The 19673-nt window shown below is 33.6% G+C and overlaps 2 protein-coding genes across 2 annotated transcripts; both read right to left on the minus strand.

Moving 5' to 3' along the window:
- Positions 1-14876: 14876 nt before the first annotated feature.
- LOC107887027 (cytochrome P450 CYP82D47) lies at positions 14877-16969 on the minus strand. Its single transcript, XM_016811162.2, has 2 exons — positions 15835-16969; positions 14877-15679 (listed from the first exon to the last, which is right to left on the minus strand). The coding sequence occupies exons 1-2, from the start codon at positions 16792-16794 to the stop codon at positions 15059-15061; spliced, it is 1581 nt and encodes a 526-aa protein (XP_016666651.1). The 5' UTR covers positions 16795-16969; the 3' UTR covers positions 14877-15058.
- A 339-nt stretch (positions 16970-17308) lies between these two features.
- On the minus strand, positions 17309-19357 carry LOC107888141 (xanthotoxin 5-hydroxylase CYP82C4). Its single transcript, XM_016812277.2, is given in 3 exon segments — positions 17309-17979; positions 17982-18126; positions 18374-19357. Coding segments are annotated over 3 exon segments (1608 nt in total). The 3' UTR covers positions 17309-17500.
- Between the last annotated feature and the right edge of the window lie 316 nt (positions 19358-19673).

Below are 19673 nucleotides of genomic sequence, written 5' to 3' on the forward strand. Positions count from 1 at the left end.
TCAAATGATAAAAATCATTGCATCAATTTTTCACACATGCATTATCTCATATAATAGACATGAAATTTAACATTTAATTGTTTTCATGACTCGGTTTTGTGGTCCCAAAACCACTTCCCGACTAGGGTCAAATTAGGGCTATTACACTATCGCTCCTCCAGTGCCATCGGCTCACGACACCGATGATGAGGACCTTTGAGTCCATCTATTTTATTTTTATTTTTATTTTTATTTTTATCTTTATTTTCATTTTGTCTTTCTTTTATTTATTTTTGAAGACATATGTTTTTAGATTTTGAACTATGTTTATCTTAATGGTTATTATCGAGTAAGCGTTAATTCTCTTCCACAGTAGTGTTTATTTTCTTATTAGTAACTTAGAATCATGTCTTTCATTGGTCATAACTACAAATCCTGCCTTCATTATTCCAAGGATTTCATCCAAAAATTCAGGGCAATTTCGCTTCTCTCCCTTTCTTTTGATATTATGCTTACATTAATATTATATATCTTTGTACATTGAGGACAATGTACATCTTAAGTGTGGGGAGGTTATTTATGTGATTATCAGAAATCCCTGAATTTTTATTTTGTTCTCAAATAATTTTCTCATATCAGTATTAGAGTGAATTCTGATTGATTTATGATTTCTATTATGTTTTTGAAGTAAATCATAGGTAACTATGCATTAATTGTTTAAACTTTAAGACATTAGAGAACCGAGTATGATAAGTTGAAACTTTTGAGAAATAAAATTGCTAGGTTGTTTCCCTGAATTGAGGTATTATCTTGAAGTTTTGAGTTTATAAGGATTGACATCAAGTACCCATAATTTTCGTGAGATTTTGAGCATTTTAGAGCATATATCTTTCTTGCTCACTGATATTGTTGGTTATGAATGGGTCAACATTGATTTGTTATTCTAGAACTTGCATCAATTATACATGTCAAGACCACACCTTTGATTTGATATATTAAAATGATAAAAGCACTTAGGTTTTAACCCATTTACCTCATAAAAAGCCTACCCTCATAATTAACTCTTAGTGAACCCCTTTGAGCTTAACAAACTCTCTCTATATATATATTTTAAATTTACCCTAAATTTTAACCCCTATATCATACTTTTTGATTCGTTGAGAATTTCTCCTAATTCATTGAGTCCCTGTTTGTCGAGATTTGATCTGGTTCATTGCCTAACTAGTTTCTTTTTTTTTGAATCTTATAATTTTCTCTTACATGTTCTTATTCTTAAAAAAAAACATACATATTGGTAATAACTCTTTGTTTTTGAGCTTAAGTATTTAATTCCATATTCTGAGATGAAGCTCATGTTTATTCAAGTGATGTTAGTTATTTTTCCAGTTAGGTAATTTATCAAGTTAATCTCGATTCTAACCGTTTCTTTTTCAGCCTTTATCCACACCTTAACCCAAAGCTCCGTTACAACCCTTCAAAGACCTTTTGATTTGTGTATCATCTCATTTATAGTGGTGGAGATTTGATTTTCATGCAAGCCTATGGTAATAAATTTTCATGTTTGACTAATGAGTGTTTAATCATTGAACCTTAAACATATTCAATGATTTGAATGAACCTTTAGTGAGGATGTCAATCAATGTCAAATTGGAATTAAAGATAATTACTTAGATAGGGGGGATGTAACGCCCCCACGCCCGAGACCGTCGCCGGAGTCGAGTATGAGGTGTTACTAAGCTTAATTTAACATTTTTAGAACTTTGGATTATTTGTTTCTACATTCACAGCTTTTAAGCTACTTGCATCACAGTCACAAGAAAAATCATATCTCGAGTTACGAAACTCGAAATCAAGATCCGTAAATTTTTCCTGAATCTAGACTCATATACCTATCTACTAATTTTTTATAAAATTTTTGGTTGGGCCAATTAGTACAGTTTATTAGTTATAGTTACCCCTGTTTCAGGACTTGACTGGTCTGAACTCTGTTTACTATGAACCACATTTCTCTCTGTAAAAAATTCATATGACTATGAGGCTTGTTTCTCCTAAAACTAGACTCAATAAGGATTCCGAGGATATAAAATACACCACCTAATTATATCTTTACAATTTATGGTGAATTTCTAAAGTAGGAATAGGGGATTCAGAAACTGCTATGACCCTGTTTCACTAAAATTCAAATATCTTCTAACATATAATTCCTTTACATGTTTCATTTGTTTCATGTGAAACTAGACATAATAAGCTTCAATTTGGTATGTAGTCCATCACCAAATTCAATTGCTATGATTTTTAGTAAATTTTCAAACTCGCGTCAGTGTTGCTGTAGTATTCTGTTTATGGCAAATTTCATCCCTCTTATGAGTTTTTATGCACTAAGTATCTTAATAATTTTCCTTAACATCAAACATAATCTAAACTTACCATTTTCATAATTTATCATTATCAAATATTTTCTCAACCATTTTGTCACCATATGATAAGATCATTTGCACAAAATAAGTATATTGCTATACATGCCATACTTAAATTTACAAGCCATTTACCAAAAATCTTCCTGATAGTGTGACTGAGCCTTCGACCTATCCCGACTCCTGAACTGGCTTGTCCAAAACTACAATGAGTAAGAAGGAGGGAGTAAGCATAAATGCTTAGTAAGTTCATATGTAAATAATAAATAACATAACAAACAATCAAACTAATCAACATTAGCATATATCATCAACACACTTATCACATTTTTTAATCATTTTTCATCATCTTATTACCTTATCGTGGTTGTAATCAACACTCAACCCGAGGGTTAAATACATACCTGTCCAAAATATCCATTTCTCATCACTTACCAATACGTCTCTTTTCATCTCGAGTATTCTTCCATTTGAGTAAAACTTTACCCGTTGAACACATCGGAATATAATTCGGATACATGGATAATTTGCATATAAGTGCCACATATTCAATCAAGCAATCATGTAACCCGCCCATAAGCGAACTCGGACTCAACTCAACGAGCTCGGGCGTTCGCATCCATAAGTGAACTCGGACTCAACTCAACGAGTTCGGATGCCTAGTTACATCTCACGAACTCGGACTCAACTCAACGAGTTCGGATGCTCAACCATCCTAGTGACATGTCACTTGTATCCTAATCTATTCCTAAGATTCAAACGGGATTTTTCTCGAACACTTATCCTTGCTGTCTTCCGTAGAATGCCGAAATCAATACTCGGTAACAATTATATTTAACAAGTAGCTCACATAATTTACATATTATTTGAAATTAACCACAAAGCATACATTTCATAATGAAATTCAGCATAACACATAATTAATATCAATAACTTAAAAATAACAATTATGCTACATTATTTACACATGAACTTACCTTGGTACCAAAATACAAAGATTTTGCAATTTAGTCCACAATCTTTTCTTTTCCTCGATTGAGGTCGATTCCACGTCTTTCTTGATCTAAAATAACACATTTAGCTCATTTAATACTCACATTATCAAATTAATCCTTAACTCAAATTTTGGAAAAATTACAATTTTGCCCCTAAACTTTTGCATATTTACATTTTTGCCCCTAGGCTCGGGATTAAAATTTATTCCTTATTCTTATGTTTTACAACATGCTGATCACTTTTCTCTTCTATGGCAACATCAAATTCTCACTCTAACATGTACTTGTGACTATTAGGTATTTTTACCGATTAAGCCCTTTTACTCGTTTTTGCTTAAAATCGAGTAGTACAAGTTGTCTAACATAATTTAAAACCCCATATTCTATCATAAAACATCAAAATACACAAATTTCACCTATGGGTATTTTTCCAAATATAAACCCTAGGTTGAATTATTGCTAACATAAGCTTAATCGAGCTACCGAGATTCCAAAAACGTAAAGAACATTAAAAACGGGGCTTGGAATCACTTACTATGGAGCTTGGAAGCTTGAAACAAACCCTAGCTATGGAGAACCCTTGAAATTTCGGCCTAATGAAGAAGATGGACAAAAAATTGGCTTTTAATTTTGTTTTTAATTCATTTTAATAACTAAATGACCAAAATACCCTTACTACTAAACTTTCCAAAAATTCCTTCCATGTCCTAATTTTGTCCATGAACTTAAAATTGGTCAAATTGCTATTTAAGACCTCCTCATTAATATTCCAAAACAATTTCATACTAAAAACTTCTAGAATGCAAGTTTTGCAACTTATTCGATTTAGTCCCTACTTTCAATTTAAGCACTTTAGGCATAGAATTTCATCACGAAATTTTCACACAATCATGCAATCATATCATAATCATCAAAATAATTATAAAATAATTATTTCTATATCGAATTTGTGGTCACAAAACCACTATTCTGATTAGGCCCTAATTCGGGATATTACAGGGGATGCCTATAATTTTATGATTAAAATGATCAACTTTGACTATTTGAAGCTTTAATGTTCTTTTAGTAAAATTTTCAATGTATGATTACTTGTGAAATTGTTTTGAAACATTATTGATGAGAATTATAAGTTGAGAAGAATTTATTTTGATTGTGAGTTGAGGATTTTGCTTGAGGACAAGCAAATGCTCAAGTGTGGGGATATTTGATAAACCATGATTTGTACATATTTTTACCCCATGCTTGGCATATTTATGAATGATTTCTCCTTGGTTTTAGTGAATTCGATGTTCCTAATCCTTTAATTTCATGTTTTTATACTCAGGAGAGCTAGGATAGCAAAATGAGAGAGAAACGGGCCAAAAATGGACAAATTGGGCTTAAATTAGTGTTTCACATGGCCTAAGATCTTCCACATGGGTCATCCACACGCCCGTGTGTGACACATGGGTAGACCACACACCCGTGTGTCATGATCGTGCTGACTAATAACCAACTCAGTATTACACACGGCCTGAGCACCTTAACCCGGGCGTGGCACACGGCCGTGTCCCTGTCGAGCCCAAGTCTAGTTCTACTCAGAAAAGGCTTATTTTGGGCTAATTTGGGCATTCAAAAGTCTATATAAAGACCCTAGAAGAGGATTAGAGAGGACACAAAGAGTTGGAGGCAGAAAGTACTCGCGATTAGCCATTAGAATCACCTCGGAGCCAGGATCTACATCAAGACTGAAGATTTCCACCCAATTTCCTAGAAGTTCTTGGGTTTTCTTTATGTTTTGTTGTTTTCCAAACTTTTAGATGTTTTCCATTATTATTATGAACTAAACTCCCTAAATACCTAAGGGAGATGAACCCTATGATGAATCTTATTATGCTTTGATTTATATGATAAACATTTGTTCTTATTCTTAATTATGACTTTTAATTCTTGCTTTAATAATTCAGGATATTAATTCAGGTTTTTGATGTGCTTATTTAGTGGAGCAAAAGTCCCTATTTGAGAGTAGATCATTCATAATTAAGCGGAGTTGAATGCAATCCTAGAGATAGGATGACATAAATCTGTTGGATTAGAGTCAAATCTAATAAGGGGATCCACAGATCGAGTTAATGCGACAATACAAGTTTTAATTAGAAAGAGATTTCAATTAATCAACCTAGAGTTAGTTGTTCTTAATCTCGAGAAAGATATTAACATAAATTAGGGATTTCTACGGAATAAGTCAAGTGAATAAATCGTCTAAGTCAAAGGTAATAAGTGAGTCTAGGTGGATTCTTTCTTGGGTATTGTCTTCTCAATTGGTTTTCCTAAAGTATTTTCCAACTTTCACCTCTGTCGTGATCTTAGATAAATTAGAAAATTAGTTTAGCTTAAGAACAACCTGAAATTCTTAGGTTAGATAATAAAAAGAGAGTAACTACTAGTACTTTTAGTCCTCATGGATACGATATTCCGGTCTCACCATAGCTATACTACTGTTCGATAGGTGCGCTTGCCTTAATTCGAATTATTAGTTAGTTTTACGACCATCACCCACGCTTAAGCATTTGCTTGTCCTCAAGCAAAATCCTCAACTCACAATTAAAACAAATCCTTCTCAACTTATAATTCTCATCAATAATGTTCGAAATAATCCACAAGTAATCATATGTTAAGAGCTTAACTATAAGAACATTAAAGTTTCAAACAATCCAAATTGAGCATTTCAGTCATAAAATCATAGGTATCCCCCTTTATATAAGTAATCACCTTTAATTCCAAATTGACAAGGTTGACATCCTCACTAATGATTCACTCAAATCACTCAAAGTGTTTAAAGTTCAATAATTAAGCACTTAATAGTCAAACATGAAAAGTTATTACCATAGGCTTGCATGAAAATCAAATCTCCACCACTATAAATGAGATGATACACAAATCAAAAGGTCTTTAACCGGGTTGTAATGGGGCTTGGGTTAAAGGCGTGGTAAAGGCTGAAAAAGGAGGTTAGAATCGAGATTAATTTAAATAAATTACCAAAATTCAAAAAAAATAAATCTAATCACTGAATTACAAACAAGTGCCAGAATTAACACTAACCAAAACTAATGAAGTGAGTTTTTCTCTTAATATAATGACTTTAACTTATCCAAGCTCTTCAGACCAATATGTAATTGAATGAATATACGTTTTTTTTTTCAGAACAAGAACAAGCACAATAAAGGGGTAGTACATAATAAGAAATAATTCAGCAATTGGAATGAACGAACATAGTTAGGTAACTAATCAAATCAAATCTCGATAAAAAGGGAGTCAATGAGAAGGGGAAAATTCTTAACAAATCAAAAAGGGTTAAGTTGAGGGTTTCTATTAAGGGGAAAATCAAGAAATAATAGTTAAGGCTCAATGGGGGTTCACTAAGGGTCAATTATGTGGGTAGGCTTTTTGTGGAGTAAATGGGTTAAAACTTAAGTGTCTTTATCATTTTAGTATATCAAATCAAAGTTGTGGTCTCGACATGTATAATCAATGCAAGTTCTAGAATAGCAAATCAATTTTGACACACTCATAACCGATAAAATCAGTGAGCAAGAAAGATATATGCTCTAAAAGGCTCAAAATCTTACAAAAATTATGGGTATTTGATGTTAATCCTATGAATTCAAAACTTCAAGATAATACCTCAATTCAGGGAAATAACCTAGCAATTTTACATCTCAAAAGTCAACTTATCATGCTTGATTCTCTAATGTCTTACTATTTAAACAACCAATGCGCAGTTACCTATGATTTAATTCAAAACATATCAATAAAAATCATAAATCAATCAAAATTTACTTTAATAATGGTATGAGAAAATTATTTGAGAACAATATAAAATTTCAGGGATTTTCTAATAATTACATAAATTTACTTTAATAATTACCTTGCAGCTTTGAAAATTTTTAATATTTTCTGAAAAATTCTCTGAGTTATCGAGTTAGTCCTGACTTGTTTCTAATGTGTATTTTGGGCCTCGAGGGCTCGAATAAGGGACAATATATATATGAGTTTGATTGGTTTATGATTTGAACATCATATGATATGAAGTGTTTACAATTTATGTTTGTTTGATCGGTAATGCTTCAAAACCCTATTTTAGCGACGGATATGAGTTAGGGGTGTTACATAATTCATCATACCATCTCATTTCATTTTTATTTCAATAACTGTAAGGCCCCGAAAATAGGTCTAGTAGTTTCGAGTAAGTTTACTGGGTTCTGAGTGAAAATTGGGAATTAATTGGGTTAATTAGCGATTTATATTCTTAATTAGTTAGCTTAATTTTATCTAAAAATCAGTAAATAATATTCCAGAAAATAAAAAAAATTTTAGAAAAATTAATTTTATGATTTTAAATAATTTTTGGGTAAAAATAAATATTTTGGGTTAAATTGGAATTAAAAATAATTTAAAATGGGGGTCTAATTCGGTGATTTAAAATATTAATTAAATGAGACTAATTTAAAAAATAAGAGAAATTTGTAAGAGGTTTTATAGCAAATAAACCATATTTTTTGAATTTAGGAGGGAGAGGAGCAAATTGTAAAACAAGGGAAAAAGGGGGAGTGGCTTGATGGCAAATTCCCCCACTTTTGAAAATTAGGTGGGAGTTTTCAATTTTAAACATTCTGCAACTATCTCACTTTTTACTCATTTCTCACCCAAATTGAGAGTTTTTTCTCTAATTTTTTTGCTTGTTTTCATAAACCAAATATCAGATAATAGATCTAAACCTTTCCTCTTCCAAAATTCTCTCTAAAATCTCTCGAAATAATTTTCAAAGTTAGGTAAAAAGTCATCTGAATTTCTTCAAGCATTTTGATTCAAACTTCCAAATCAACGATTTGAGTTCAATTGAAGGTAATCCCCATCTCTAAACTTGTTTTTAAGTTGATTTCAATCATTATTTTTTAATTAAAGTGATTATAATGGATTTTCAACTTTAATTTCTTCTTTCTTGAACTTAAGGATCAACAATGGTGGATCTTTAATTTTGAGTTGGAATCCAAATATTAATAGATGTCTAAGCTCAAAATAGGTATAATAAGAGGTTTTTAATCTTAAACCAAAAAATCAAATAATTTTATGGATCAATTTTGAGAAATTTGAATTTTATCAAGAACATGATGATTTTTCTGGAAAACTATGAAACGGATTAAATGATGAAATTAACACTTAGAATACATATTATTGGACTAGGAATGAAGATTAGAAGTGGTTTGAGGTGCTGACAATGCAGTTTAGTTGAGGAATTCCATATTTCGGCTTAGTTGTGCAACATCAGTAAGGTAGTTTACAGCAATGATTTAGCTTCATATACTTTATCAAATTTTGTGTTTCTAGTTGCTATAGTTATTTTGTAATGCATACTTTGTCACTGTTAAAGTTCCATATCAAGAGGAGGAACATGGAAATCAGAATTGAAGCTCAAACTTGCTTGTTTGAACACATTTTTGCTTAAAAAGCTAAGTGCGGAGGTGAGTGATTTTAAAGACTATAGGTAAATTTTTTTGGTTATGTGTTAAATTGAAGTTTTAAATAGTGTTTTTAATAATCTAATCGCATCTTATTTGGTTAGATTTGAAAAAATTAATTTTATTTTACAAGAGCATTATTGCAATTGACTTTTGGAAAATTGTGTGTTAAGCTTTTGGCATGATTAATTTGGATTGAATGGATTGTTAATTGGAGCATGAGTTACTGAATTTTTGAGCATTTGATGTTGGTGTTATGATTGTTTTAAGATTCATGGACAAAGGCATTTTTTGTGCTTAATTATGTTGATTTGAAATTGTTAAGCTACATGCTTTTAATGACATTTTTACATATTAAATTAAGTGCTTAAAACATCAGATTTTATGCCTTGTATGTATGATTATTGTAACGGCCTAATTTTCAGTGGTGTAGGAAATGGTGATTTGAGATCACTAAATTCGACAAATAAGATTGAACAAGATAGTAATTTAATATTTATGAGTCAAGTAAGAATTTAGAAGAATTTGTGAAATGGTGAAATTAGTGAATTAAAAGAATTTATTAGGTCAAACGGGTCAAAAATGAGGTATCGAGACCTCAAAGTTGAAAATCGAGCTATAAATATTTTTATAAATATTTATGAAGTGTCATTGAGTTAATATCAAAGTTTCGTTAGAAAATTTTAACGTTTGGATGGCTAATTAATTAAAAAGGACTAAATTGAAAATAGCGCAAAATTTGTTAAATTGTGAGTAAATAGCTTAAGTATTTAAAAAGATGGATTTAAAGAGCAATTAGACCCAAAGGTTAATGGCTGGACGGTTTGGGTATGAAATAAGCAAGAAAACAATGTGAACAAGGGGCAAAATTGGAAATAGCATAAAAGTTAATAGTTAAATAATGATGTAATTGAAAAATCTAGACATTTCTTCATATTTTCTCAGCCAAAACGCCATAGAAGGTCTGGAGAAAGCTGGTTTTTCATATTTTTACATCATGTGAGTTTAATTCTTACTTTTCTTGATAATTTTTATGTTTTTATGACTTTTACAATTAGGTCCACTTGTAGAATTCATTAGTTTTTGATTTTATGGGTGAAATTGGAAGTTACCCTGGATGGATAAGGGAATTTTGTGATGAATTATTATGAAATTTAAGTTCTAATTTCATATTAAGGTGGTTTTATTAAGTGATTTTGATAGGAAATGATATTTAGGACCTAATTGTGAAAAAGTTGTGAATTGAAGGTTTCTGTTGAAATTAAGAATATAAAAGGTTTTGAAATAGTTTATAATGATAAAATAAAGTGTTAATTGAGAAAAATTAGTTCAATTGATGGGTGAATTGAGCAGGGACTAAATTGTAAAAATTGTAAATTTTGGGGTAAAAGTGCAATTTTGAAATTTGAACAGCATAAATTGTGAAGTGAAATAGAATTGAAATGGATGCTAATGAAGGAATGATTTTATAATTATAGATCAAGAAAACGAACTGAATCGTGGAAAGGAGAAATTTCAAGAATAGTCCCTGAATTTCTACGACTTTTGCAAATTAGTCCAGGTAAGTTCATATGGCAAAGTTCAATGTTTTGATATGAAAATCTTATGATTGTTAAAGTATTTTATTGTTGATGAATACTATCAATTTGCATTAACTAATGAATAATGTGTAACTAAAAGTACAAATTAGTAGGAACAATGGATTTGAGTGCTTCTATTCTGTGACCCTGATGAATTGACGAAAAATATGTGATAAGTGTGCCCGTTTAAGACCATAGATGGGCTATGGCATCGGTGCAATGTGATAATGTGACTCCGTATAAGACCATAGCTGGGCTATGGCATCGGTATAATGTGATAATGTGATTTCGTATAAGACCATGTCTGGGATATGGCTTCGGTATGATATGTGAACCGTGTAAGACCATGGCAAGGCTATGGCTTCAGTGTGTGATGCGTAACAATGTGAAAGTCCATAGTTTACTATGGCAATGTGATAATGAAGCACTCAATTCTCTTATTGTTCCCTAATTTGACAATGAAGTAAATGAGAAATGGGCCTAAGGGAGTTAAATTGTGAGTAGCCATATGGAAATTATTCCAATGAGTTATTAATGAAATTGTGATTTGGAGGATGAAATAGTTAAACTAATAGATATATGATTGTGTACGATATTTGATATGATTTGTGTTTATATGCCTATGAGCTTACTAAGCTTCAATAAGCTTACTTGTGCATGTTTAATATTTTTATGTAGATTGACTTGAAGTGAAGTGGGTAGATCGGATCAACACAACAGGGCACACTATTCAGATCAATTCTGGTAGTTTTTATTTTATGTTTAAAGATTTATATGGCATGTGTAGAGTTTGAATGAATTGAAGTAAAGATGTTATGAACTAGTTAACAATATTTGTACTAAAATAGTTTTTGGTAAGTAGCAGTAGTTTGACTTTGAAAATTCACCATAAATTGTGGAAATTGAGTTAAGGGCTAGAAAAAAAATGAGATTAAAGCCTAATGAGTCTAGTTTCATATAGAGGAAACGGTGCATGCAATTGGATTTTATGTTATGAGATATGTAAATTGTGGTGAGACAGAGTCTGAATGACTTCGAGTTCCCCTGTTCTGATTTTAGAAAATCATTAAAAATTTCAAAAAAATATTTATGAGTCATATTGTATATGTATGGATTCCTCATTGGGTCTATTTTTAAGAGAAACAAACGGCATGGTTATTTGAATTTTGTACAGAGAGAAATTTGGTTCGTAGTGCACAGGGGTCAAAGTAGCCAAACCCTGAAACAGGGGAGGATTTAACTAATAAACTGTACTAATTGGACCAACCAAAAATTATAAAAAAAATTTCGTAAGTAGATATATGAGTATAAATTCGGGGAAAATTTACGGATTTGGGTTTCGAGTTTTATAACTCGATATATGAATTATTTAGCAACTATGACGCAGTTGGACAGCTTGTCTGAAAAGTATGATATAAATTATCTAAATTTGGTTAAGTGCTCAAATAAGTTTAGTAGTGCCTTGTGCTCGACTCCGGCAACGGTCTCGGGTAAGGGGCGTTACAATTATAGTGGAAACATTGCATGGTGGATCTGTTGGATATAGTTGGCATGTCATAGGATTTGTGAGTACTCACCATTATTTGTAATAAAGTGAGAATATGGCTCTTGGTGGACTGATTTGTTTAGAGTAGATAAGAGAGTGTTGAGCTTGAGTCTCCACTCATTGGGTTATTTGAGGCGCTATAAGAGAGCGTGTGGCTTCAGCCCACTCAATTTGGAGGATTGTATTTCATTTGTGGGAGTTCAAAGATCCATTTATCCAATGTATGATCACACCTTTACTATTTGCCATGGATGTATTATACCAATATAATTGATTGGTTGTGCCAATATAATGGAATGTTTATGTGTTAAAAGATGATTTTACATGCCATGGAAAAATTGATTCTTAATTCTTGAAATAGCATGTGATGCTATGGTGAATGTTAACATGTTGTGATTGAATATTTAATGCTTAATTGCTTTGATTTATGCATGATTGGGTGCAAATTACTTGATTTTTTATTATCATTCACTGAGTTTTTTAAGCTCACACCCTCACATTTCGTGCAAAGAATTTCTAGGCATAAGAAGTCGAGAAGCGAGTGCAAGGGCGATCCAAGAATAAGGCTCGGTAGTGACTTAAGAAATTTATTGATAAACCATAAAAGTAACATGTTTTAATCCCATGCTTGGCATGTTTTTGGATGATTTATTATGTGAATTAGTGAATGTGATGCTCCTAATCCTTTAAAATTATGTTTTTATACTTAGGTGAGTATAGGGAAGTGAAAAGAGGGAAAAACGAGCCAAAATTGGAAAAAAAAAAGAGTTGTTTTCAAGAACCACACGGCCTAGGCATTTTCACACGGGCTGGCCACATGCCCATGTACTAGTTCGAGTCGATTTCGAACCCTGCTTCTCTTTTACGTGGAAAAAACCAATTTTTAGGGTTTCTGAGCATTTTAAAGTTTATAAATACATATCAGAAGAGGACCTAAAGGGGGACGCAGAGAAGAATGAAGAAATTACTCAAAGAATGCCGTCAGAATCAACTCAGAAGTAGATCTCCTTCAAGATTGAATATCTCTATTCAAATTTCTTTAGAAGTTTTACTGGGTTTCTTATGTCTTGTTGTTATTCTAATTTTGAGATGTTTCATACCAGATTATAAACTAAATTCCCTAGATACCTAGAGAAGATGAAACCTATGATGGATTTTATTATTTGATTTTCTGAATTACATGATAAATTGATTCTTGTTTTCAATTATGTATGCTTATTTCTTGCTTTAATATTTTCAGGATATTAATTCAAGTGTGATGTGCTTATTTCAGAAGAGCAAAAGTCTCTGTTTAAGAGTAGAGCTAGCATAATTGAGTGGAGTTACATGCAATCCTAGAAATAGGACGACATAAATCTATCAAATTAGAGTCAAATCTAATAGGGTAATCCATAGATCAAGTTAATGTGACAATAGGGGTTTTAATTAGAAAGAGATTTCAATTAATCAACCTAGATCAGTTGTTCTTACTCTTGAAAGAGATATTAACTAATTTAGGGATTTCTACGGATCAAGGCACAAGTGAATAAATCGTTTAATTCATATTCAGAATAATAAGTGAAGCTTAGGTGGATTATTTCCTAGGTATTGTTTATCTCATTGGTTTTCTTCAAATATTTTCTCAATTTGCTCTCTATTGTGTTCTTAATAATTAGTTTAGTTAATTTTAGATTAAAAATAATTCCTTCAATTTATCGGCTATATAATAAAAAAGATAGTAATTAATAGTACTTTTAGTCCTCGTGGATACGATATTCTCGACTCACCATAGCTATACTATTATTCGATAGGTGCGCTTGTCTTTGTCGTGATTTTAGTTAGTTTAGTGATTCATCATTTATTTTAGAGACTAGGGGCATTGTGATACTTTTGGGACTAGTGTTATTTTACTTGTAATGGACATTGGACATTAAATTTTGGACTTTAATTTTGGTGGTTTTATAATTGCTTTAGTACATGATTTTATGCTCAATTGATGTTTGATTTATGGTATATTAATGAGTGTCCGTACGGTGGTTGATAACACGATGTATGAAGCATGTATTTTATACTAACAATGTGTAATTGAAGCTTACCATGGAATGGATTGCTTGCGACTAAGGTATGTAATTTGTGTGAATTAATTGGTGTTTGCTAAACGTGTAATTGGGTGTTAAATTTTGATTAATTGTTGCATATTTGTTGTAAATAAATTAAATTAGAGATGTGTGAATGTTTATGGTAATTAATTGTAGCTTTAATAGGTAAGTAAAATATGTAAAATTGAAAGATTAAAACAATTTTTTGACAAAATACTTTAATGTTTACTAGTGAATAAATTATTAATTAATATAAAACAAGTTAGCACGGCGTGTGCGGAGCTATTTCTTGATTTAATGGCATTTCTTAATTATTTGTAAAACCCAAATTTATGTAATGGTTGAGTAAAGAGCAGGTGGTGAGGATTGGTGAACAAGCTTTTACAATTGAAAAAGTTATTGTAGATTTCCCTTTCTTTATTATTTACCATTTTTTTGGAATAGGAGCAGGTAGAAATATTCATGGAGGCTTGCGCGTCAAAAAGACAATGGTTGGGTGATCATGACTTGGCATATATTATATTCTTTTATTAGGGTATATAGTCTAAAAGTTTTTATTTTAAATTAAATAGGATTCAGTAAAGCAAATGATGATAATCTTTCTTAGCACTATAAAAAGTAAAAACTTTGTTTTAATACTGTTGTTGGTTTGACCTTTTGTTCGTATTCTTATCCTTTAGTGAAGCCGAAAACAGAAAGAAACCAAAAGCATTTCTGAATTTAGAGGGACGTTATCTAGACATGCTAGATGCCAGTAAAGCATAGAAACAAGTACTGTAATTAAAATTCAATCAAAAAGATTTTTAAGTATGGTAATTAAAAAAAAAAAGCATACAAAATGGTATTTCAAAGGACAGAGGAACTGTGGGACTCTGATTAGCAGCTTATTCTATGAAAACAGGCCTTCCGTTGATTGCTGTCATGTCGTAAAGAAATAAAAAGCCCTGTATTCCACTTGAAGATGATTATTAATAAAGACTAGGAGATAAGCGTGGCTTGAGGAGAATTTCAAGTGGGGTGGCTTTGATGTTTGTTAGACCTGGACTCCCAGTCATGTCAACAGTTCCATTTGCTGGAGTCAAGATGTGGAACCCATGGAGGAAGGTGGCCAGGACCAGCTGTGTCATTTGCAGGCCAAAGCTTATCCCTGGGCACAACCTTCTACCTGCACCAAATGGAATGAACTCGAAATGCTGACCCTTAACATCAATGTCCTGGTGGCTGGTCAGAAACCTCTCAGGCTTGAACTCTAAGGGATCGGACCATACTCCTGGATCCCTTTGTAGCTTCCAAATGTTTACTATCAATCGGGTGCCTCTAGGCACGAAGTAGCCACCCACGGTGCAGTCTTCATCGAATTCGCGTGCACCAGCCAGTGGTCCAGCAGGGTACAAGCGTAATGATTCCTTCACAATGGCTTGGAGATACACCAGCTTATTGATGTCCGATTCATTTACTAGTCTTCCCTTGCCAATCTGTGTGTCCAATTCCTCTTGAGCCTTTTCCAAAGCATGGCGGTTATTCAGCAATAGTGCAAGTGTCCAAGTTATCGTCACTGTTACGGTATCTGTGCCCCCTACAAGCAATGTCTAAAGCAAAAACACACGCATGCACACAATTATGTTATGACCATTAAAACAAGGTTGAGGCTAGCAATTGATGTTTTCAACTTCTTGTTTTGTTGGGAATCTGATGATTGAAAAACCACCTTTGAATCATATAATTACAAAGAATTCATTCATACCAGGGCGGCTGCTTTAATGACAGTATCAACATCATATCCTGAGAGGTCCAAACCCTGAAGAACAGAGAGCAGCACATCAATGAAGTCATGATCTCCCTTATCCTCCTCGCCAACAGATTCCTTTTTCATGCGATGCTCCTCTAACCATTCTTCCATGATACTATCCAATCCCTTTGCAGTTTTCTTCATGGCCTTCTCATGGCCGCCCAAATCTAACCACCCAAGGAAAGGGATCGCATCCCTTACTACAAACAACCCTGAGAAATGAAAATATTCCCTCATGGCCTTCCTGCACCTCCCTGCCTCTTTCTCATCGCTAGCCACAACAGCACCAAAAAACCTCTTCCCTGCAATCATCCTAAGAATCACGTTCAGGTTTAAGTTCCCGACCCATTGTTTCATCTCAACCAAAACATGGGTTGACTCAACTTTCTTCTTCGCCCATAGCTCGTACAGCTCTTTCACCGAGCTTTCCACTTCAGAGGCTCTAATGTGTTTCAAAAGCTCAAGCCTCCGGTTTGACATAAGCTCCGAGGCTGTTATTTTGCGCATTTCACGCCAGTATGCACCATAAGGGCAGAAACCAAAGTTGGCATAGTTATGGCCCAGGAGCTTGCCGACAGTAAGTTTGGGCCGTGAGGACACTACTACATCATATTTGGTAAAAATTTCCTTGGCCAGCTCCGAACTGGTGACCACCACAGCTGGGTGTAACCCGATCCGGATGGAAAATATCGGTCCATACTTATCGGCTAACTCTCCCAGTGCCAAGTATGGAAGCTTGGATCCTGCTAGAACATGGAGATGACCGATTAAAGGCCATCCACCGGCAGCTTCTGGTGGTTTCCGATCCTTCAAAGACTTTCTAGACCGGCTAATTACCAGGAAAAAGGAGAGCAGTATAGCAAAGACTCCTGCAATGTTACTGTTTAGGTAGGGAAGGAGGAAATCAAAATCCATTATGGCTTGGATATTCTTGGATGAAGAAATCAAGAGTATTTGAGTAATGGTTGGGAATCTGGGAAATGATATTCTAAGCTTGAATTTGAAGATTATTAAAGTGTGTCAAATGAACAAAAAAATGTAAGACATTTAAGTTCATATATTTGTTGTGCTTAAGACATTTAAGTTCATATATTTGTTGTGCTTTCGGCAGCCAGTACAGCTCTTAAACAGATATTAACAAATGAAACCTAGGCTCTAAGTAGATAATGTTTAATATTGATACTTTGAAAATGTTGTTAACAAAGTCAACTATGTGTAAAAAAGATAAATAATAAATTTCATGTTGTTATTTAAATAATGAGAAATCACATCAATATATTTAATTTTATATTTTCAACTGGTATATTAATATATTTAATTTTTAATACTTATTTATCCTGATCATAATTCTAAATAATAAATTTATAATAAGCAATAACACTATCACCTTATAAGATTTGCCCACGATTTAACAACTTTATAAATTGTGTTTATTCAATACCACGAATTACTAATTTCAATTTCAAGTTTAAAACATCGTTTTGGGTTTTCATAAGAAAGACAAAAGCAAGACCGGAAACTGCAGTATTAAATCTTATAACGGTATCAACTAAAAGAGATCCCATTTTAGTTGTTCTTAGTTTACTTGAATCACATCGCCAATTATCCTCCATTACCAATCTTATGATGCATAGACCTTAGTAGGGAGACGTGGCTTAAGTAGAACATCCAGTGGGGTGGCTTTTGGAATGGTTAAACCAGGACTCTCTGTCATATCAACAGGTTGATCCAAGAGAGTTGACAGTTCAAATGCATGAAGAAAACGAGCAAGTGTGAGATGCAGAACTTGGAGAGCAAATGATGCTCCAGGGCATGAACGTCTTCCTGAGCCAAATGGAATGAGCTCAAACTGTTGACCTCTAACATCGATATCTGCATGGCTTGTGAGAAACCTCTCTGGTGCAAATGCTGATGGATTTGGCCATACCCTTGGATCTCTTTGAATTTTCCATACATTTACGACCAAACGTGTGCCGGCTGGGATATGGTAGCCGGCAACGGTGCAGTCGTTCATGGCTTCCCGGGGTCCCAACAGAGGACCGGCTGGATAAAGGCGTAGGGTCTCTTTGATGATGGCTTGAAGATACACAAGATTTTTATATCAGACTCATCCACTGGCCTTTCCTTGCCAACATGGAGATCTAATTCATCCTGAGCCTTCCTCAACATCTCACGATTATTCAACAGCAACGAAATGGCCCATGTCAATGTCCCCGCTGTCGTATCACTGCCACCAAGGATCAATGCCTACATCAAAATTGATAAGGACATTAATCTATAAATAAGCTTGCCATACCATACAAGATCAGTTTAGCTTATCAGCTATAGAGAAACAGTCCTATATATAAACTGTTTGCGAGTGCTTGAACATGCCACACCAGTCAAGAGCAAGCCCAAAATGAATCATTTCTAACAATATAGCATGCTCAACCAAAACCTTTTTGGGAAAACAAATATGACCGAAAATCTAACTCGGAAATCAATTCAAACATACCAGGCAGGTTGACTTAATGCTTGTATCAGCATCATACTGAAAATTTGAGAGTCCACCTTCCTCTTGAAGGGACAGCATTACATCAATGAAGTCCTGGTCCCCTTCAGCCTTGATTCCACCAGAAATCCTTCTCTGACGATGTTCCTTAAGCCAGCCTTCAAGTAGATCATCCAATTCCTTGGCCGTCTTTTTCATTGCCTTCTCATGCCCCTGCATATCCAGCCACCAAAGGAATGGAAGTGCATCTGAAACAACAAAAATGCCAATTAAATGGAAGAACTGGCTTATCGCCTTTTGACACCTTCTTGCCTCGCCATCGTCACAGACAGCGGAATCACCGAAATAACGTTTTCCAGCCACCATTCGAACAACTACATTAAGTGTGAGGTCTTCAAACCACTGTTTAAGTTCAACAAGTATAGGAATGGAGCCATTGTGATAGCATAAATTGTATAGTTCTCTTATCCCCATCTCAACTTCAGAAATGCGAACGTGCTTGAGCATCTCGAGCCTGCGGTTCGAGAGGAGTTCGAGCGTTGCAATTTTTCTCATCTCACGCCAGAATGGGGTGTAAGGTGCAAATCCAAACACAGCGTAGTTGTAACCCATGTGCTTTGCAGCTACTGTGGTAGGACGTGAAGCTAGTGCTTTATCATTAATGGTGAAGCATTCCTTTACCACTTCCCAGCTGCTAACCACAAACGCACGGCGTGCGCCTAGTCGGATTGTAAATGCAGGTCCATGCTTATCAGCCATTGCTCCAAGTGTTCGGTACAGTAGCTGATCGCTGCCGCCCAATAGGTGGAGGTGGCCAAGAATTGGCCATGCACCTTCTGGTTCAGGGGCCATACGTTTACTACTTCCTGCATTGCTCTCTTCCCTTCCAAGCAATACTTTGTAGAAAACGATTGAGAGAAAGATAGTAACGGCAGTTAATTGGAAAAAAGGATCCATTGTTGTGTACCTCAACGATAAAGAATTCATTTCTATTTATTGTTCATTGTTCAAACCAACTGCATCTCCTCGACTAATGTCAGCATGCATGACGCATACCCATTGGTTAACAAAATCTGGCAAGGAACGTGCATGACTAAGAGAGAAAGGAGACTTTAGTAAAAATATATCACGTTTAATATCAATAACAACTATAATGAAATAATACAACCAATAATTTAATTTAATTACTTTTTAATATTTATCACCTTTGCATATAATTTTACGTATTTAATTTTTAATTGATGTATTTTTAATTATTGATAACATTAATAAGAATATTTTTTCTTCATTTTTAAACAATATA

The sequence above is a fragment of the Gossypium hirsutum genome, chromosome A05, assembly GCF_007990345.1.
Source record: "Gossypium hirsutum isolate 1008001.06 chromosome A05, Gossypium_hirsutum_v2.1, whole genome shotgun sequence".
Classification (NCBI taxonomy): domain Eukaryota; kingdom Viridiplantae; phylum Streptophyta; class Magnoliopsida; order Malvales; family Malvaceae; genus Gossypium; species Gossypium hirsutum.